Genomic DNA, 21,302 nt, shown 5'->3' with positions numbered 1-21,302 from the left:
ACATACTGTATGCTGATAGCAGCCCGCAGTCCGCTGCATCAGTCAAACCTAAAAAAGGGTGTCCATAAACACAACCACAGAAAAATGTGTGAAAAAACTCGGTAAAACTTAAGATGGGTCATGTCTGCCAATGCTGTTGGTACAAAACTCAGGCAGTTACATCACAATTGCTACTACCTTTCCCATCCACTGCTGAAATCCAGTCGATGCGGCACAGAGTGGTACTAACCGAGTCAAGTTAAAAGATTTGTTCAAGCTTTGAACGAGCTGGTGACCAAGCTGGTATTTTAGAAAGTAGGACTTCCAGCAGACACCTGACCTCCACCACCCTGGGCACAGCTGCCTTAGAGGGAAGAAGAAGCAGCAGAATACAAAGACCTGAAGCAGCGCTTGCTAAAGTCAGCAAATTCGAAGGATTTTCAAACAAAGGCCACTTGAAAGTGACAGCTGATAGCACACAAAGGCACGGAAAGGCCCAGAGGACTGGAATCCCCTTAAGGCTTTGGAAACAAATAACAAACCTTTTTCATCAGCATGTAAATGTGGGTCTGAGCAGCATCTAAAACATAACGATGAGGGTGCTTGAGGCCTTTGACAGTGATGCCCATTGTTGTGCCATCAATGTTAATCCAGCGCCTTGCTCCCGGAGCCAGGAAGAGCCTGCAACGAGAAGGAATCAACACTGCCATTAACAGCTGGAGAATTCCTGGAGATTCCTGTCTGTGCATGAAAGGAAAAGTCCCTTCAGCTCCCCACTACAATCTGCTGTCCTGATTTTGGGCAGTCAGTCTCCTCTTCAACACTACAACATGTAGTCACTTCCTCTTGCCCTGTTAACACACAATATAAACCAAATCTGAGCCCACTGGAAGCAAAAAGGGCTTCTCCACTCTCCTCGTGGCAGCCCCAAGATATCTGCTGTTCCACACCTCTCAATTACATGCTAAGACCTAAACGTAATAGTGGAGAACAGAGAGGAAAAGTAACTACATAACAAAACAGTACTTAGGCTTTCATCTTCACAAGTTCATTTCCTACATAGGGACACTGGACAGTCACATTTGATGAGAGCTTACAAAGAAAAGTCTCAGGAATAAATAATGCGGAGAATGACAACGTGTGGAAGAAGGTTATGGGATTCATGTACAAAGAGCTTAAGAAATCAAGAAATTTTGCAATCATCACACTCACTTGTAAATCTCTTCTGCTTTTTCTTTGACCTTGGATTGGTCTCCATACTTGAGATCCTCACAGGCTTCCCAGAAACTCAGATTCTCTCCTGCGTAACAGGGATGCAGTCAGCAGAGAGCGAGACTGAGAAAAACACAATCCCATTTATTAACTCCTAAACTGAATGTATTTGACTCAGTGCGTTGGTCCTGATTCAGTCTCTGCAGTTCTTACAACCACCTTGAAAATCCCCTTGGGATTGAAGGAGGAATACAGCTTTCCCCTGCTCTCTGCTCGTTGACACCTAAGCGAGCTTGCGAATTCAGCCAGTTGCAGCTCGCCTGGGAGCAATCCCCACACGCGGGGAGTGCCCTGGGCTGTATTTTGTGCCCTGTGCCACTAGATGGTATTGCATGCACTGGCTGCAAAGCCATCGCCTCCAAAGTCACTTCTACTGCCTTTACTGTGCGACTTTGTCATCGTCTCGGCTCACAGCACCTACTGCAAAGGCATGGATTTCCACCACCGCTCTGTAGCGCAGGCAGGGAGAAAGACAGAGACACAGCAGACCCACCGCTGAACTCCTTCTTCAGGAACACCTGGAAGTTCTGCCGACCTTTCGGGTCTCGTATCAGCTCATTGAAATTGAAGGCCCATCGCTCCACACGCATTCTGGTGGGGACTTCCACTCTGCACAGGTTGAAAACAAACAGCATGGCCAGTTTCAAGTTGCCCACTTAATTGGCAGATTAATTAAAACCAAAATGCCCTTTGCTGGAATGCCAAGGGACTTCTCAGCACTATCCTGTTTTCCAGAATGCTGTAATGAGCTCCTGAAGTCAGCCCCCACTAAGTAAGCCAGAATTAAACAACTTGGTACACAGTGGGATGAGGATTTAGCTCAGATTTACACTGCTCTTGCAATGACAGCCCAGCTTTGCTGCAGGTTTCGCTCAGCTCTGTTCTGGAGGAGGCACTGCTTGCTGCCCAAAGCTTTGCTTCTTATAACGGCATTCTGTGAAAGTATCCTTTGGGGCTGTCTAATGGGATACCATCAGTCTAACAGGATTGCCAGTCTCAAATGAGAACCAGTAATATGTTGTAAGCTTCAAGCCCAGAGATGCCACTGTATAATTAGCAAACACTATCTGAATGGAAATCCAAGGGAGACCTCAGAGAAAGGATGGACTCCCAGTATGTGCCTCCAGCCCAAACTCTCTCCTGGGGTGTGTGCAAAGACCAAGGGCCAGTAGTTGAACCTAGAATTGCTACACCATTGGCAGCACCTAATTTAGCAATGTTAATGCTAAACCAAGGGCTACACCTGAGTGTAACTGGTCATATTCCATTCCTGAGCTAGGAAAAGCGGACTAGACTCACGCAAGGGGAGGATTAGACCCACTCAGCAGGGGCTGAGCGCATACTTCCATCATGAGTTTAGGAATTTCTGTCATGTTAAGGCAGGCTCCACTTGAGGAAGATAACGCTGGAAGTTCAGCACGGAGTATTCCCAAGAGACAGTTTCTTTAGCATGGCCAAGCTATGTCAGAAAGGGAATTGCTTCCCTGCTTATGATCAGAGACTAGATATCACACTGAAATCAGCGGTTCCCTTTTCTGATTTCTATCAGCATAAAGGCCAGTGTAAACCACAAGCTGACAAAAGCATACCAATACATACAGTTTTGAGTTGAGATCCCAGAACTCAGTGTCATCTGTTACCCAGGGGTTGCTGGGGAGACATCCAGACAGGATAGGATCATTGGAGAGAAACTGCTCAGAGTACTTCACAAGCCTGCAAGCAAATCCAACAAAATCAAAATACTAATTTGCAGGCAGAATTGCAGCCAGCCCCACTACAACCAAATAAGTGGTTGCACCAACCATAGATAGGTATCTTCAGAGGCGCAGCCCTATCAGCACAGGGACCTGCAGTGTAGCCCCTGCCTTCCTAGAAAAATTGATTCATTAGCTCAGTTCATCTTTTCCATTTCCCAAACAATAATCTCCTGGTTGTCTTTCAAAGCAGTCATTTTGTCAGTTCAAGTGCAGGTATATACAAGACTCTCTTCCATCACCTCCTTTTGCCTCTTCATTTCAAGGAAAGCGGGACTAAACCCCCAAATGCCTTCTGCCTCCTTCTCCAGGCCTGATCCTGTGCCGTGCTATGCCACACATTACAGAGAGGAAAGTGCCAGAGAAAAGGAAAGCAAGTGCTGTATTTGTTGAGGGTGGGCTCTCCACAGCCTTCCCATGGGGCGTGGGAGCGCCCAGGGAGCTGCAGGAGAGGCGAGGGAGCGCTGAGGGCACATCCAGGCTTCTCCTTTCCTCTGCTCACCTACCGCACAGCTCATTCCTCTGCAAATGACTCTGAGGGCTTGGCATGAAGCAAAAATGTCTCTATCCTAGCAGGAACCAGACAAACACTTCTACCTTCTAAGTTGGCCAGACTCGTAATTACAACGGATTTCACTAACGTCCTGGAATTTTAGATTCCTCCTCCCTTTTTCACTCTTGAAAAAAATCATCTGGTTTCTGCATTTAAAATTCCTTCCAGGCCAAACTGCTTTCATGTGCTCAAAGCTTGGAGCGCACTGTCCAAGGGCCCGTTGCTAACAGGCACCTTGGCACACATCCTGCAATTATCCAATGCTACTGCACAAAGCATACCATAGGTTTGGCACAGAAGTCCTCGATGCTATCTTCTCACTGGAAATGCCAAGGCATTCAGCACCTGCATAATTCACTCCAATCCATATATTTTAATCAGGCTACAAATCTAAACCTGTCAACTCAAGTAACATTGCTCTGTCCTTTTAATGATTAGTGCCTCGCAGCTCCTCCTAAATCAATGGAATGCTCTGGTGCATGCATACTATCTAGTTGCTGCTCACATCCTCATCAATAATAATTTGATTTGGACCCAGTCCTGCAGCTGAGACCCAAATTTCCTGAGGATTTTTTTTCATCTAGGTGATAGGCATTATCCTGTCAGAAGACTAGAACTAATGAATGAAAAGCTCCATTGCCAAACAGTTTAGTACCAAAAAAATTCCTGAAGGCAGCCAGGTGTCCCCAGCTCCAGTTCAGAGTTTGGAAAACTGAGGCAGGAGAGTTTTAAGTGACCTGGGAGTCAGTGACAGATGAAATGAGCAGAACTGCTGAGAACCACAACTTGCAAGGCGCCAGAAGACAGCAGTGCTTCCCAGACTCTTCCTCCAATTTCATTCATCCTCGACTGCCTTCTCCCAGGGAACAGGCTGAGCATCTAGTTTATCTTAGATTTGATATGAATCTCTGGGTGGCAATGACTATGTAAAACAGATAGGGACTGCACCTCTAGGCAACTGGCCAGCACTTAAGATTCCAGGTAAGAAATGCCTGTGGCAAACACACTAATGGCTAATGCTAGGACTGGGAGCTTTGCACTTAATTGGCTTCATTAAGAAACTGATCAGGAAATACCCCCACTGAGAAGAGGAATTGCTAATTAATTGCTTGGATGTTCATGGAGAGGCATGTGTTCCTTCCTAACACAGAATAACCAGAGATCTCCCTAGCTCTGCTGCCTTCTGGTGAGCATCACTATATGAACAAGAACACACACAGGGGCTGAATCCAGCGCAGCAGGCTGGGGACTAGGAATGGGAGGATCAGTCTGTCTCCGCCGGTTACTCATCCCTCACAGGAACAAGCACAGGACAGACACACTGCTGCATCCTCCCAAGGCAGCCTCCACGCAGCCGCTTTTCCAAACTACAGAAATATACCAAGTTCCAGGCATCATGGTCCAGCCCTGACCAGTCTGAATATCTCTTGATTTCATAGGGCATCTCAACCAAGAGGCTGGTGCTGCTAGGCAGACATTCACAGCAATCCTCTCCTTAGCTCCAAGGGAGCCTCTTCATCATGACTGGGACTCTGATCCCTCCTCTGCCTTGCGCCTCCTGGCCCAGGCAATGGCACGGCCCGAACAGCACAAACAACACTGCGTGTGGCCACCACATCGATTCCCCTGACTGAGTCACCAGCTGCTGGAGAAGATAACCTCATCATCTCATGAGATAAGCACTGAAGACTAATTAACATGTGGACAGAAGGAAATCAGGACTTACCCTTGGAGAGAGACAGAAGATTTCACTCTGGACTTCATGATGGCCTGCTGATAGTACATGATCTGAGAGGGATCAGACATGTCCACAGTTAGGAGCATGGAGGTGTGAAGACAAGGCCACCTCCATCTGAACCTCAGACATGCCCTCTCCCAGGTACTGAGGCTACCTACAACAGGGACTGCTTCTTCCCTAATTCTTGGATATCCAAGGAATCACAGAATCCCTAAACTGTTTTAGTAAAATGGCTGTTTTCACTGAGCTTATTGCAAATGCCAGAAGAGCATTTTGCAATGTGCAAGTAATTAAAAAGCACTCTCCATGCTATATAAAAATTGCATAATATCTACCATTCTAGGCACCTACAAATGCTCTGGATAATTTAGCATATAATTATCATTGATCCTTGGCTGTCTCTACACTGGCGCCACTTGATGCATCTCCTGTGATTTCCCCACCACTAATTTTGATCTATTGGATTTTGCTGTCCTTGCCTGAGCCTTCCCGTCACTGGGAGAGCTGCTGGCTGCCTGCAGCGGGAGGTGCAGAGGCAGGAAATGTCCTGAAAGCACATTGACCAAAAGCTCCATTGAACAGAGACTCCGCCAGCCAAACCCAGGCATTTTTAAAACAGCTCGTCCCCTGCAAAGGGGGGTTTCAGCCTCCATACAACACTGATGTAACCAACACATACGGGAGGAACACCTAGAAGTGAGGGAAGGACCACCACTTACCTCTCTTCTATAAACGTCCATAGTTTTTTTCTGTAAAATAAAGAACAAAAATCATTAAATTGGGACGAGTGCTTTAACTCGCCTTTTTTGAGATGTGAAAACACAGTTGCAGGGCTGCCGTTGTGCAGTGCTCTCCAATTAATTCTCATTACAATTAAAATCAAACACAGCAGCTCAGCTAATCAGGGTATCATCAAAGCTAAGAGCATCCACACACCGTAAATCGTTCCATTAGCCATATTTACTGTTAATCGTTCCATTAGCCATATTTGCTGTTTAGCATCGCTTCTTCCATCACAGGCTGCCTGTATGCCTTCAATTAAGGGGTTATTCTAATGGAGCTAAAATAGATTCATTTACGAGACACAGATTAGATCATTCAATATTAGCTAAAGGAGACAGGAACCAACACATTGCAAAATATAAACACCACAATTAAAAGCCTCAGAAGCAGTATCTGCTGTGCAAAGGGTGTTTACGTTGTGATTTGAATAACTCAGACTATGTTACATGTCATCCACAAATGAACAAGCAATTGAAGGGAAGAAATTAACTGCAGGGTGTTTATTCACACAGCTTCCTTTGAAGCACAGTTACTTTGTGTGAAATAAACTTGAGGAGGCAGAAGGAAAGACAGGCTAAGTCAGGGATGCTCCCAGCAAGGCTTTAAAGGCTTATTGCAGTGTTTCAGTTCTTCACCTCCCATTTCAGCCAACAAGATCTGCATCCCAGAATTATTCTTCCAAAGTAACCCTGTGGCAGACACAGGTCTGCCGAGTGCCCTGGTGAAGCACACTTTGCGAGTGATGAGGGATGAAGCATTTGGTGTCGAATGCCGCAGGCAGCCTGCTTCTCCCACCTTCTCACCAGTGAGCCTGCACCCTGAGCTACCCCTGTTCTGGGAAAGGCAAGATGCTCTCCCAGGGCTGCTTTGTGAGGGGACCATCGCGGGGACACTGGTACAGATCTGCTTTGGCATTTTAACTATCGTCGTCAGTCCTGCTCAGGAAGGAGAGACTATTCTCTATATGGAAGAAAAATATGCCTATTTTGCTGAAACATGGTTGGTTTCGAGAAGGCACACTCACGATTTCAGCAGCAGGAGCCAGATATGCAGCAGATCAGCCAACCTGTAGCACTACCATGAAGCCAGCCCATCTGATCCCAACACCAACCTAGCCTGGCCAGCGTAGTACTAACAGAAAACCTCACTGTGGCATTGCAAGGGGACAAAGCTTTGTCTGCTGGAAATACCATGACCAGCTCTGAATGACTGTGGTGCACACAATCCCAGCAGGGAAAAACAGGAAAACAAACAGTAGCTGCACCAGCTGCAACGCTCTGCTGGCCACATACAAGGAACTGCATGTGAGGGGGTAAGGGCTGACACATCAAGGGGGAGAAAAAAAACTCTTGGACAGCAGAATCATTGGTCACAGGGCTGTACAGCTTCCCTTGCTGATTCAAAGGCTCCTGGGACATCTTATAAAATGACAGCAGACACATGGACTAAGGAAGAGCTTTTCACCCTTGTCGGCTCTTAGCTGCACCCCTGATGCCAGGCCACCTTCCACGCAGACACCATTTCTTCCCCCCATTTCTACAGTGTCATCATTGTTTCAGATAAGACTGTAGAAACAGAAGGAAAAAAAAAAAAAAAACCAACAAAAATCACCTGCTGGCACAGAGAAATTCGCTGCATTTACTGTCCTAGAAGTGTCCTCTTTAGAGAACTTTGTTTCTGTTTCAGGCCAGCTATTTCCTGCACAATAGGAGTTCCCTGCCTCCTTGGGGAACCCAAGATACAAAACAGGCCCCATCAGATTTATAAGTGCTGGTTGAACTGTTTCATTTGATGGAATTTAAGTGTGGCTAGGGCATTTACTTTAGGAAAATCAACACATTAAAATCATTAGATGGTTTGAAAAGGCCCCTCATTTCTTCCTCCGTTTTGGCAAGTGGGTGCCTCGGACAGGCCTGGTGCAGCAGGGTGAGGAAAGGTGGATGCTGGCACAGTGGCTTGAAGGCAGTTCACGTGGTAGTAAAGTTGTGTTATCTTCTACAGGGTTCTTAGAGGCAGGCAGCACATCACACACACACACAAGACAAACAGCTGGTGGGAAAAAGAAAAAGAACACAGTAAATTAAATGTTATATAGAGCAAGAAAAATGCCATCACAACAGAAAAATTCTATGTGGGTGAGTAAAAATCAAACTTAATGCCACATCTGCAAACAAGGAAAGATTTATTTTTTTTTTTTTAAAGTGCATCCTACAACAAGGATCCCCTCCTGCCTCAGCCTGAGCATGCAAGTCAGCCCTCTGGATAGTTGGTCCTGGGAAAATCAGGGAAGCTTTGGTGGGGGTGGTCCACAGTGGGCAGGGGATTTGCCAAGGCTTGCACAGAAAAGGGGGCTATGGCATGAGAAGGGCTGAGCACCACTGAGTAGTGGCACACACTGAACTGGAGTAGAATCAAAGGGGAGCCCAGCACCAAACATCCTACTGAGGGGTGCAAATGCTGGCTGTGCTCAGCTCTTTCCAGTTCTCAAATCCACAGTAACTGGGAAAGACCTCAGCTGTTTCACGCCACAGCTGAACATCATTTCATTTCCCTTTCTCCCATGGTGCTCCTGTGACCAGTTGCCAATTTAGCTGCTGGTACAAGGGACCCTGAATACCTTCTGTGCCCTATGAGCACTGCCACTTGCCCCCCCCATCCTATCCATCCTTACCCCCTGCTACTGACAGCAGCAACACCAAAGCGTCCTGTACCCTCCACCCACCCTCCCTTCTTTGGAAGGAAATAATATTTGGAACAAAAGAGTCATTTCTTATAATGAGATTAATTTTGCAATGCCCTTAACAAGTGACTTATCGCAATTACCACGGATAAGCTCCCCAGCCCTGCAGGCTTCAAATCAAAGTGGCAATTAGTAAAAGACCTCAGCCTGTCTCAGGCAAGTGCTGCGTGCTGTTCAACATCCTCCTCCCTGCAACATACAGCAGCACTTGGACACCGTGCACAGCCTCGTCACACCCCACTGCCACCAGCTGAGCACTCCCCATGCATGCAGGCAGCGGCTGCAAAGCCGAGCTGGGAGCCAGCCAGGACCTGCTCAAGAGCCCTGTGTCCAGAGCTGATCCACATGGCTGAAGCAACCAGCTCCTACAAAAGTTGGGACATCTGCTAATTTCCAGATAACCGTTCACACGGACCTCCTCTGCTCTCAGTGTGGGTCTTCCTGACCACATCGTGGAGATAATAGTCATTACGTTTTCGCCTGTCTGGCCACCGTTCTGTGTTTACAGAGGTCGTCAACAGCTGGACAACAGCTTTTGTGTGTATGTCCAGGTGGAGCTCGGAGTGAAGAACAAGGACAGGCCACTGTCATCCAGGGCTCATTTTGGACTCGGGCACTGCATATCACACCTGCACTCTGCCCCGAATGCCGCAGTGCTCCCTGTCTGTGCCCACAGCTCGGCATGCTGCAAGGATTAGCCTGGGGACCCTGCACAGAGCACCAGCCACTGACCACGGGACAGTGCCAGCACAGCTCAGCCTCCTCTGCAGGTCACTTTACTGCAAAAACCTGTGGGTACTGCCTCTCTGACACTGCAGTGGCAAACAGCACTCCGGCATGCACACAGCTCTCTTTCTGTGCACATGAGCACCTCTCCTCTGCTGCACGTGTGGGCCTTTCCCTACACACAGCCAGCTGAGAGCCCTGCACACCAGAGGAAAATTCTGCATCTAGTATAAGATCATCTCAACATGCATCTCCACTGTGCTAGTGCTTCCAGCGCAACAGCTAGAAATCAAATTTGTAACAGTTCATATACCCAGTTTCGTTCAAATTGCTGGTCGTCCCCATCTATCCGCTTCTGACCCTGTTATTTCAAAAGATGTGATGGATGCAGCAGAAGTTAGGTGTTTATCTGGCAGCCAAACTGACAGAGACTTATGAAATTAAAGGCCAGCAACGACTACGAAGATCTGTGGCTGATTTGTTGCGTATAAGAAGCCAGGGCATTTCATTCAGTAGTCCCGGAATACAGTGCGGTGATACCTGGCTAAGCTAAAGCATCTTTCAGAAATACTGGTTACAGGAGGCAAAAGCTGAGTGTGTACCCGCAGGCACAGACACGGCCTCTGGCAGTTGCCTGGTAACTCTCTAAGCAGTGAGGCTCAACCAGGAGCCTGAGACCTGGGGTAACAAAAGGCTAAAGCATCTCTTAATTAGCTGTCCAATGAATGGCTACTTCTGCCTTACTCCTCCTGCCCAGCTACAACTTCTAACTCATTATAACCCGAGGGATGCCCATGGGTCAATAATAAAAGTCCCCTTCAAAGGAGTGCGAGCACCTGTTTAACCCCAGAGGACATTATCAGTTAGGGAGAGAGCAGCCCACCAGAAGGTCTGAGGCAAGCGAAAGACAGATGTTCATGCCAATACCAGCTTCAAATAAGTCATTCTGAAGTCAGAAGTTAATTAAGACCAGGAATATTTTCCTTCTCAGCTTTCAAGATAAAGACAACTAATTGACCAACAAAGCGAGGCTAGATTGAGCGGGAACAGAGACACAAATCAAATAAATGGGTGCTGGATTCATGCACTCAGTTTCTTCTCCCATTGTTTCACCTATGTCAGAGCCAGAGGCTGGGCCCACAGAAAACATCAATAAAACTCTGCACTGCCTTCAGCAGGGGGGAGATACAGCCCACAAAGCACAGTCAGCTCAGCATTTACCAGCAGAGCTTGGCCCACCCTTTCTGCTTGCCAAAGGCTGTTGAGCCACAGGTGTTTGTGAAAGCAGCCTGCAGAAATAAAATTTTTAAAGAGCTGCTAGTCCAAAGGTGGCTTATGTGGACTTTTGGCTGTCTCATGTATTGTCAATCACTTGTTCAAAAGCAAAAAAAGGAGCAAGAACCTTCTATCTTCAGCTCAGCCTCCAGAGAGGAGGCATGGCTCAGGGACCAGCTTAAAGGAGAAAGGCAGTGAAGTCACCCCAAAACTGGTGTCCTTTGGCTCATGCCCTCTTTGGAGCCCCTGCTAACAGGGGGAACTGGCCATCTCCCTATGTCCAGGATGGGAACTGAACAGAGATTCCTTACTCACTTCCTCTGTGCTACCAAGCACCTGGCAGATGGCTACGGGCTTTCAGACCGTTTGCAAACCTAAAATCTCCTTCCATGTCAGCTGTAAAACTGTGGGCGAGAAGTTGGCTAACTCCTCTCTTCTATCCCTCTCTCTTTCCACCACTCCTTTTCTCTTACACACAAAACACATACAAAAAAGGCTTTTGGCAGCTGCTACTTAGAGCAAGAAAAAATAAAATACACCCCAACCCTACATTTTGCTCTTTTTCAGTCTCTATAGCAACAGAACGCAGTTGGCCAAAGCAATTACTCTGCTTCTGGCTGTTGAGATGTTTAAAGGCTGTTACAAAAATGAGAAGTTGTGGGAATACAGTGAGTGTGATCGCAGTAACATTTGCATTTAATTGCTGAGAGAGACTTTGACTTTGCTTCCAAATGAACACCATTAAGTGCACAAATACAGGATCACTTAAAAGGACTGATGGAGAAAGAGAAGAGCAGCTCCAGCTCCTCATCCACTGACTGCATTTGTCCTACAGTGGACTCTGAACCAGTCCCACCCAGTTACAGCCTCCATGGTCTCAGTTCATCAATTCTGTCTCCTTACGGTCTAGCTACACAATATGCATCTTTATGTAACGTTTTGTGTCTCCTATCCACCACACCAACTTCTCCATCTTCTTGCCACACGTTACCCTTTTGCAGGTATTCTGTCATTTTAATTTAAACCTGGATCTTTCCACTGATCCTTTACACCCCACAGCCCCACACAGTTCATTCAGCACTAATAAGAAGGCAGCAACGAGCATCTGGAGATAGAGAATTCCTTAATTCAGCTTCACCAGCAAAGAAAGCATGTTCTGTAGCCAAGTACTCACACTAACTGGTGTGGCAAGAAAGCTGACTAAGTATTTTCAATCCAAGAGGAGCTGCCAAAGCTTATTTTGAGGCCCCCACTCCCCAGATAATGAGTCTGCTTCAACCCCTGGCCTGTTCGGCTGTCACAGCTGAGCTGACTCACTCGGCCTGCGGTGCCCAAAAAACAACAATCCCAGGGACACTGTCTGGGTCCTCCCAAACAAATTCAGTAGGTGTGAAAAAAAGATACAAAACAAAACTGTCTCACCTGGTTTACCTTATTTTCATTGGGATCCGTTACGCGGTCTAATCCATACTCTAGGACATCTAGCATGCCGGGCTGTTACAAACAAGAAACACCAACAGCTTTGTCACTCATTTGTTGTAAAGTCTGTGGTTCGTGCAAATGCATGAGGAGACCCCTGAGCCCCAAAGGGCTCCTGGGCAGCAGTGCCCTGGGGGAGCTCTGCCTGCTGAATCTGGGAACACCCCGCTCTGAGCACAGGTGCTGCAGCCAGACCTCCCTCCCTTTGAGAGCACCTCTTTGGAGCCCCTGCTGACACCTTTGAGAGCAACCAAGAAAGGTGGTGTGGATCCAGGGCAGGCCTGGGCTGGCCCCTTCCCTGACGAGAAGCGACAGGAGGCACAGCCTGACGGCCATGCCCACAGCCGTCCTCTTCGTGTGGAGGAGTTTGTCCCAGGTGGCTGCAGGGAGGGCATCGCTAAGGCACTAACGCCACACACTGTCATCCTCTACTTACAGGAGTTCGGTTCACAAGCCAGTAGGCTCTCTCCTGGCAGTCCAGGGCATACCTGTCCGCCTTCTTCCGCTCCTTCCCTGCCCTGCAAAGCCAAGAACAGGATTTGATTCTACCAGGGGAATTCATTCGTTTTACTCTCCTAAAACCAGTGGGATGAGAAAGGAGGCACACCTCCAGTCTCCCCTGCCCCATGGGTCCCAGCCTGACTACGTGATGCTCTGATGCAGCCTCCTGACCACATCTTACCCCAGCTAATTCTGGACTGCAGATCACGCTGTTCACATGGCCACACATGACTGTAGCTTTTGAGAAATCATCATCTTCCTGAGCTCAGCTGGGAGCAGACACATCCTCTTTTGATTAGACAGACAGCCCTTTGGTAGTTTTATACTAACAGCCTGCTACTTGTGGTCACTTCTGCTGCCTCATACTTATCCATCTGCAATGTCCCGAGGCAGTATCTGAGGACTGCCATGCAGAGGTACATCCTTGGACACGTCTCACCTCTGTCTCACAGTAAAGGAGGGCGCTTCTCACAGAAATGATTTGGAAATGGTACCAAGCAGTGTTCCCAGGCACTAAAACCGAAATCACCTCTTTATTAAATGGAAGAGGCACTAGCATGGTTTGGGCTTGGACCAACTAATCCTTTCCCAGAAAAGTCCTAAGCACAGTTTGGGATTTAGCATGGGCAAAGGAGCATTCCCAAAAGGCTGTTTGCATGTGGCCACCCTGCTGTGGTTAACAGGGTGGATGCAGGCTGTTCTGCACCAGTCTGCCCCAGCACCATCATCAAACAGCCTCAGACGTGTTTAATTTACTAGTTCAGACAGTCTCAGTATCTAACTTTAAAAATGCATTTGGCATCCCTTAGCCAAAGTCTGACCTCCATTTACAAGAACAACAGTCTCGTGTTTAATGAGACAGTTATCTGATGAGCTGTATTCTGATGACTTGGCTACCATCCCAGTGAAGACAGAAACACTGCTGAACAGCAGAGGCAGTGCCTGCCATGCTGGGAGGTAAAAAAAGGTAAAAGAAATCACCAGAAGTAGGAAAGATCCTATCTCCAAAGGAGTAATCCCATCTCACGTTCACTAAACTTTCCTGGGAATGTAAAGGATTCTGCTTCTAAAAATCAAATAATTTTGGCTGGGTGCCTAAGTATGCACTTCAGAGTTTTCTCCAGAAGTCTCTGCTGGGAACATTTATGGCTTCTTGATTCAGGCCATTCAGTTCAGCTGTGAGACATGTGCAAGTAATAATTGAACCAGACCAATAACAGGTCCTAAGCCCAGTAGCGTGATCCACAAATGCTCATGGACAGCCCTGAGATAAAAGAAGCCGCCTCTAATGAGGGCTTGCACGCTGCAGCATCAGACTCTGGCTTCTTCAGGGTGTCGCATAAGGTGCAAAAATCAAAACCTCCCCTTGCACACTTACGCATGTGCAAAAACCATTTGCAAAGAGGCATGCGACTGTGTCAGCAGGGAAGGCACCCACCCCCGCCTGTGCTCTCACAAACCACACCGATTGCACATCTTTGGTGGACAAACACAGGTATAGAGAGAAACTCAGGTGCAGTGGGCGAGGGTGAGGCTTTGCAAATGGGCATCCAGTCATTTGGAAACATCTGAACTCCTTCACTCACAGCTTGTGAAGCGAACCAAGTTTCCTTGTTATATGAAAAAAACCCAAGCTGACCAAGGCAGGTTTGTTTCACGATCTTGATGGGCACTTGCAAGTTACTTTAAAGCTGTAGTTTATGTTTTAAAACTGTAATTTAACTGTGTACCAAGACAGTGACACTCTGCCTACTCATACCCTCCCCAATGATGCAAATAAGGGAACACAAGTCAACTCACTTATACTGCTCCTTGGCCTGCATAATAACAAAATCCCACTTGTAGTTTATTTTTTGATTGAGCATGTTGTAATGTTCCTGGAATAAAAATAAAAAAGCAGTTAGTGTGAAAATTCTGGACAAGGCACTCCCATGCTAGGGTTTTCTTGACTCTCCATAGCTCAGCTAGGCCAGGCCAGCAACCAAGCCAAGAAATCTGGATTGTTCTGAACGTAATTACAGGAATTGCAACAGTTCAAAAATACCACTGCAAGGAGAGCAATTACCCCTGCTAAAATTATCATTGACTTCAGAGTATTTTCCTGTACTGGCCACTTTTTCACTTCCAAAATTTTGGCTTTTGACACTGCTGGAGTAATATTTCATGCAGTTGAAGAGGTAATTTTTTGCCATGCTCCATTCATTTGCAACAGAGGGCTAAAGCTGTAGCAAATGAGGGGCTTGCAATGGAACAAGGGCAACATCTTTACCTTTTCATATTCTTCTAAAATCCCTTTCCTCTTAATGTTCTTCTTTGCTAAGTAAATTGCTGTGGAGGGAGAAGCAAATAAGCTTTCAGTTACACTCAGATCAACAAATCAAGAATAATTAAAAATTTACCCACATGGCAAACACAGAAATCTTTGTCTTCTACAATATCTCCCCAGGCACGAGCTCCAAGCTCACTGAAGAAAAATGAACTTGGTGGCTTCGCTTTGTCACTGATGCTTCACAAGCCAGTGCCCAGGCTGGGAACAGCCACACAGAATGGGCAGCACGTGCCTTCTGCCAGCAGTCACTCCTCCTTTGGGAACTCCGCCAGGGTTTCACAGGTCAAAGGATACTGGACCAAATCGTTAAGACGCTGAGGTTCTTCACAGTTTGACCTCCAAGTTTTCTGAACATAGGCTAATGTTTTGCTCAAAGTTCTATTAAAAACATTCCAATCTAAAACGGGCTTTTTTATTTCCCCAGAAGATATACAGATATGTAGATAAAAGCCACAGAAGACACTCTTGGTATAAACAAATCAGTCTGTGAACTGCACAGCCCACAGGAGCAAATTCATGACCAGTCCTATAATAAAAAGCACTATAAAGGCAACAAAAAATTGATATGGACAGAGACATCAGGAAATACTGGAAGCCACTGTGCATTATGTAAAGAAAGTACCATCTCCGAGTGCAGGGCTTGATCCAAATCTACAGGAAGACAGTCTTGGGCTCAGATCCAGGAATACACTTAACTACTCAGGGAAATCTAACCTTGTGTTTAAAGACTTCCCTACCCAGCAGGGTATTTCAGATGAGTTCCAGTCTGATGGATCTTAGTGGAACATAAGAGAAGCTTAAGCACTTTCTCTCACCAAGGCCACCACAAAGTGGTCACATCCAGAGCATTCCCTCAGTTCAGCATTACTGAGAATTATTCACAAAACAGTATGAAAGAAAATGCAAGGGCTGGTCATCGCATGTGGACACAACACAAAGAGATGAACAGCAAACACAGTGCAGGACTGTATGCAAACACACATGGGGTTGCACTACACCTCCTAAACACGCACAACGCTACCACTTACCATAGTCTGTGTCATCAGCAGGCCAGCTCTGCACAGGCCAGAAATAGGGGGTCTGCAGAAAAACAACCCTTTTGTTAGTGCACAATAGCCTCGAACTCATGCCAAAAGGCACGCAAGCACCATGCACACTGGAGGGAGAGGAAAATTCTCCTCTGCTATACTCAGAGCCTCAGCTCCTTAGCTGTGTGTCAGCTTGCACAGTGGTGCGGGCCAGTTACAGCAGGAGAACTGAGGTCAGGAGACTGCCAAATCAAATCCACTCCTGCTCTGCAGTCGGTTAATATGGACAACCTTTCACTGCTGCCTGAGCATTCAGACTGAGATGCTGGAGCCTGATTTGGCATAGTGCGGGAACCAGACTCCTCTTTCAAAGTACCAACAAGGGTACCCTCATTTCCCGTCGTAGTGGAAACAGTCCAACCACAAACCTTGATAACATCCCATTATTACTGTGTCTTTTGTATATTCATTATTCAGTCTCCCCAAATCATTCTATTTTCAACCAGCGACTCCATTTGCTACTTTAAGACCTGGAAGGCACACACATTTGGAACAAAGCACAGCTATTTTGAAGTTGAACAAAGTACAACAATTTAGTTTCCCTATAAACTGTAATCTGACAAATGGAACTGGAGGAACTGGCCTGAGGCTTCTCTGTGGATCCCTTCCTCCTGCATACTGAACTACTAGCACGGCTAGACAGCATAGCCTCCATGACTACAGCTCCTGGGCAACTGCCCCAGTTGCCTGTTCTAAAAACTAGTGCTGAACTCCCTCTCAGTGGATTTAAAGAAGATGTAACTCACTTGAAACCTGTACAGGCTGCCATCTGTCTTAAGGGTGAGATTCTTTGGCTCCTGAAGAGGGTAGATGTATCCATATTTGACAAACAGGTCCCCCAGGTGCAGTGCCTCTGAAAATGGAGAAGGCAAACATTCTGAGTGCACCAAAACACTGCAAAGGTGAGCTGCTACTCAGGACAGAATTCATCTAAGAGGTTTTGTCTATGGAGACCTTAAAGTTTTACAACTCTAATCTGAAAAAGCCTCAGTTTTTACATTTTTACCCACCTTCCTGAGTGATCTGCAAGCGTTGGAGAATCCACTGCAATATATCATTACCTGTAAAGCAAAGAAAATGTCAGGTGCTTGAAATTAGGAGTGTGCCCAAATCCATGGGCAAAAACAAGACCTCTCCAGTCCTCACCCCTCACTGTGCTCTGGATCACACCGTGCGCAAAGACCCCTTCTTGCGAATGTGCTTTCAAATGCACCACACAAGAGAAACAGAGATAAAATGCACTGCCAGTACCTCACTGGCCATGCTGTCGTTCCAGCTTTCTCCTGACCAAGCAGGCATCAGTCCCTGGCAGAGTGAGCCTGAGGCAGGCAGCAACCTCAGCATGGCACAGTGTGAGAACGCAGAAGCACATGCGGCCTGAGCAACACTTAAACCCTCATAACTGGTTTAGAAAGGACTTAAGCAATGCAACAGCTTCCACAGCCAGGGAAGGGGAAGTGCCCCTTGTTTTGCACCATCTTGTCTTGAAAGATTCACTGCAAAGTATCTCCAGATTCACAGAGCACAGTCCCGTCTCAGTTTTAGTAAGAGACGAGTGACTGGTCCCCTCGAGTCCTTTTAAGAGTCACAGCTTCCCTGAGTCTCAGATCCAAGCTGTAGTTGTAGTAGTAACAGCACATTTCAAAGGGAAACAAGATTTCTACATTCACAAACACTTCACCCCTCCCAGTTCTTTTGTTGGAGTGTGACCAGCCATAGTCAGCATAAACCTCCAGCAGTTTTAGTTTTATGTTCCGAGGGGAAAATCTCATGAACCTCCTTCCACCTAAACAGCACAAAAATGCACTCATTCCCTGATCAATTATTGGTCTTTTCCTCCTAGGATTGCAGATTGAGGTGTTGACCTTTCTTGACATTGCAGTGATGACTTAACTTTCTAATAGGGGCTCAGAGCTCTTATCCTACTGCCTGCTTCCTGAAATAGATGAAATTAAAGGATTATCTCATCATTCATTTCTAGACAGCTCTCTCGGTAAGCATTTTCCCCCAAAGGTACACATTTAACATGGAGGTTTATTTGCCTTTTCTGTTGTGAGCCATTTTACTGACACTGAATTTAACTAGTTAGCTTCCTGCATGTGAAGAGCCAAGCTCTCTTCAGTGGGTCTGTGTCCACTGCTCTGACATCTTCACCATTCCCTCAATAAACACAAATCAGTCTCTTTTGCAACATGCAGAAGCCAATCAATATATACGCAACTTGTACAGCACGAAAAATATCATGGTTCAGGGAGTGATGACTGTCATGCAAGAAGACTGCAACTCACTTGCCTATCAGAAGTTGACTAAAATTTCTGACATGCAAGAGGGAACTTGTAGCAGTTTTGGGGAATGAACCAAAAATAAAGCAGACAGCATGCAAAGAGGATGAGTGTCAATGGACATCCTCTCTCCACACCATCTAGCCATGGACTTTTGGGAAGTGGTATTTTACATTGGTCAGACATCAAGAGAAGTACTTGTTCCCCCTGCACTTAATCTAGGTGGCACGTTATCTTCAGTACAGGAAAATCTTTTCTGCAGCGCTGCCTTAACTATTTACTAACAGCTAGGGGGGGCAAGGCCAGCTCCTTTGCAGATAGATGCAAAGCACTCCACCAAATTCAGCTGCAGAATAGCTGTGTAAGCTGGGATATGGTTTGTACTGTAATGCATGGAGGGTGCTGCTGAGAATGAGCTTCAGATGTCATCGAAGTTCTCCTTACCCTTTTTCACTGACTGACTGTGCCCATGGGCAAGTGACTTCATCTCAGTGCCTCTGCTTTCTGATTAGAAAAGAAGAAAAAAAATTGGGGCAAACAACACACAGGGCCTACCGGGCTTTGCAAATACAGCCTGGAAAAATTAATCTATTTGGCTAAGTTGTCTCCTGAGTTGCCTGAAGCAAGCTCTCTGGTTTCAGCAGGAGGTTTTGTTCTGAATTTCAAAGGGCTGCAGAAAGACCAAAGCAGGAGGGGGAAACTCTGGTACAGTATGTGTGAATATTTATAACGGAGGATCCTTCACAAGAGCTTTTGTGGAGGCTTGGAGAAGAGGGAAGCAGAGGTACTGACAGCGCCCCGTGAAAGGAGCTAGCAGGCACAAAGGAGACTGCGATAAGAGCTGCCTGTAACGCTGCACGTGACACAGCACAGCTCCCCATCTGTTTCTCCTTCAGCCTGCTTGAAGGAGGAAAAGTTGCCACTTAGAGGCAGAGAAGTGGGCTGAATATTTGTTCTTTTCCTGCATACTGAAGAAAAATTATTATTAGCAGAAAACATTAAAGTGAGACTAATTGTTTATGGCTCATTTCTGAAGTACCATCTTTCAGTCAGACGCCAGGCTGCCCGTTTTAATCAGATTTTAACATTTATCTTTACTTGCGATCTAGCCTCACTAGGACTACAACAGATCTGGAGGCTGAAGCACCTACTCACCTCTATGCTAAGAGGAGGTCACTTGAGTTAAACTGACACGAGACAGCTAAAAGCACGTGATTATCAGTCACAGTGTCTCTCATTCAAAGAGCTAGGACTGAAAAGAGACACAAGTGAGAATGAGATAAAGGGCGTAGGTACATCTCAAAGGATGCACAGCAAATATTTATTGGGCATACAGGCTCCAGCATGCAGCCAGGCAGTAGTAACCCCGGGGTGGCCATGGCGTCCACACACAGTTTTCTTTTATGAACTTCCTTGGCCCAGTCCCTTCCCTCAGTGAAGCTCTTACCTGCCACAGCATGTGGGATGCTCGTGATCATCACCCTTTGTGTCTGCATCTTGATGCCTGTGTCTGGATTTTGCATCTCCATCATAAGTGCTTCGATCTGCAAAGCATGACAGGGATGGGACGTATTACAGGAGCGGACAGGAGGGAGCCTCAGGACCACCACAGCTCTGGGCAGCATCCCAGAGGAGCGTGCAGTGGTGCCACAGGAAGGAACCTCCTCTTGCCATTAGAGATGCCACCTCTAAACCCCGTCAGCTCTCACAGTGACTCACAGCGTCACTCCTTCCTACAGAAGACACTCACAGCCAGGGTTAGCAGAGGAGGGACAGGATGTAACCACTCCATGACAGCTGAGATTTAAAAAAAAAAAATCCAAACAAAAAACAAGAAAACAAAGTCTCTGCTAACCATAAACGTTCTTCTCTGGCTCAGTGGGCTGTTTGTTGGGGCAATAAGAAAGAAAAAAGGGGAGGAAATAAAACCTGTGTTTCTTTTACACAAATGTCCCAGATGTGTACAGACTTGTAGATATTGCACCACGCACCAAGCAAATAAGCAATATTTTGGCTGGAGACCAAACAGCAAAGGTTCTGTCTCTGGTCTGCAGATAATAACCAGACAGGACTTTAGAAGAGCAACAGGAAAAGCACACCACTTTGCTCCAGCACTGAGCAAGAAGCTCAGTCCCCAGGGGAGATAAGAACGGCTCGTCCTTAGAGAAAGCACAGCCACCACCAGAGCCAAGGCTCTAAGAAGCTGGCCAAGGACCGGTTACAGCAGGGACCAGAATTCACATGTGGGAAAGCAGACTGCAAACGCAGAAACAGAGCCCAGCTATAGGAAGGAGGTGTACAAGGGACTCTGGCTGTTCCTGTGGACGGCTGCACTCACCCACCTTGGGTTCTTAGCCCCACCTGTGGGCAGAAAGCTCAGTCCCTCCAGGGACATGGCAGAGACACACCACCAGGAGCAACTCACCCTCCTATCTGGCAGCATCTCCTGCCTTTGAGCCCTGAGGGATGCTGATAACTTGTTTTTAACAGACCATGTTAAAGAGGACGAGTCTCACCCTCAGGGCCAGACTTCTTTTATTTCTGGTTCCCAATTATCTTTTTTTTTAAGATGAAGATTTTAAAACATATTTTCCTCCTCTTATATTTGACTTCCTACTAGCATCATCCCAGAAGCACAACAGCCTCCTGCTTCACTTGGGATCCTCTGCTCGGATGGGTGGAGTTGGAGCACGCACCTCATCTCCTCGTTTTAAATTATCCAAGTATCACAACAGCATTGGCTTTGTGAATAATGCTCTTCTCTTTGTCTTCTGCTTCCAGAGATATTAAATCAAAACTGGTC

At 46.7% G+C, this 21,302-nt stretch overlaps 1 protein-coding gene across 5 annotated transcripts in view; it reads right to left on the bottom strand.

Annotated features, from left to right (window-relative positions):
- The window catches only part of RGS9 (regulator of G protein signaling 9), a 34,048-nt gene that overhangs the window by 7,589 nt on the left and 5,157 nt on the right, over positions 1-21,302 (bottom strand). For 4 of the 5 annotated variants that reach the window (XR_008823593.1, XM_056349681.1, XM_056349690.1 and 1 more), the window contains exons 2-15: positions 19,947-20,043; positions 17,228-17,278; positions 16,964-17,070; positions 16,158-16,209; positions 15,070-15,128; positions 14,601-14,677; positions 12,736-12,817; positions 12,252-12,314; positions 6,016-6,045; positions 5,285-5,346; positions 2,851-2,964; positions 1,745-1,860; positions 1,192-1,279; positions 522-660 (exon numbers count right to left, since the gene is read on the bottom strand). Coding sequence is in view for 4 of the 5 variants with exons in the window: in XM_056349681.1 (XP_056205656.1) it covers positions 522-660; positions 1,192-1,279; positions 1,745-1,860; positions 2,851-2,964; positions 5,285-5,346; positions 6,016-6,045; positions 12,252-12,314; positions 12,736-12,817; positions 14,601-14,677; positions 15,070-15,128; positions 16,158-16,209; positions 16,964-17,070; positions 17,228-17,278; positions 19,947-20,043 (1,137 nt within the window). In the remaining variant the exon portion in view is untranslated. Of the gene's footprint in view, positions 1-521; positions 661-1,191; positions 1,280-1,744; positions 1,861-2,850; positions 2,965-5,284; positions 5,347-6,015; positions 6,046-6,232; positions 8,075-12,251; positions 12,315-12,735; positions 12,818-14,600; positions 14,678-15,069; positions 15,129-16,157; positions 16,210-16,963; positions 17,071-17,227; positions 17,279-19,946; positions 20,044-21,302 lie in introns of those variants that run through there. The other variant, XM_056349708.1, reaches the window with a different exon arrangement.

Source organism: Falco biarmicus, chromosome 1 (genome assembly GCF_023638135.1).
Source record: "Falco biarmicus isolate bFalBia1 chromosome 1, bFalBia1.pri, whole genome shotgun sequence".
NCBI lineage: Eukaryota > Metazoa > Chordata > Aves > Falconiformes > Falconidae > Falco > Falco biarmicus.
The sequence above is the reverse complement of the archived record's forward strand: the minus strand, read 5'-3'. Positions and strand labels throughout refer to the sequence as shown.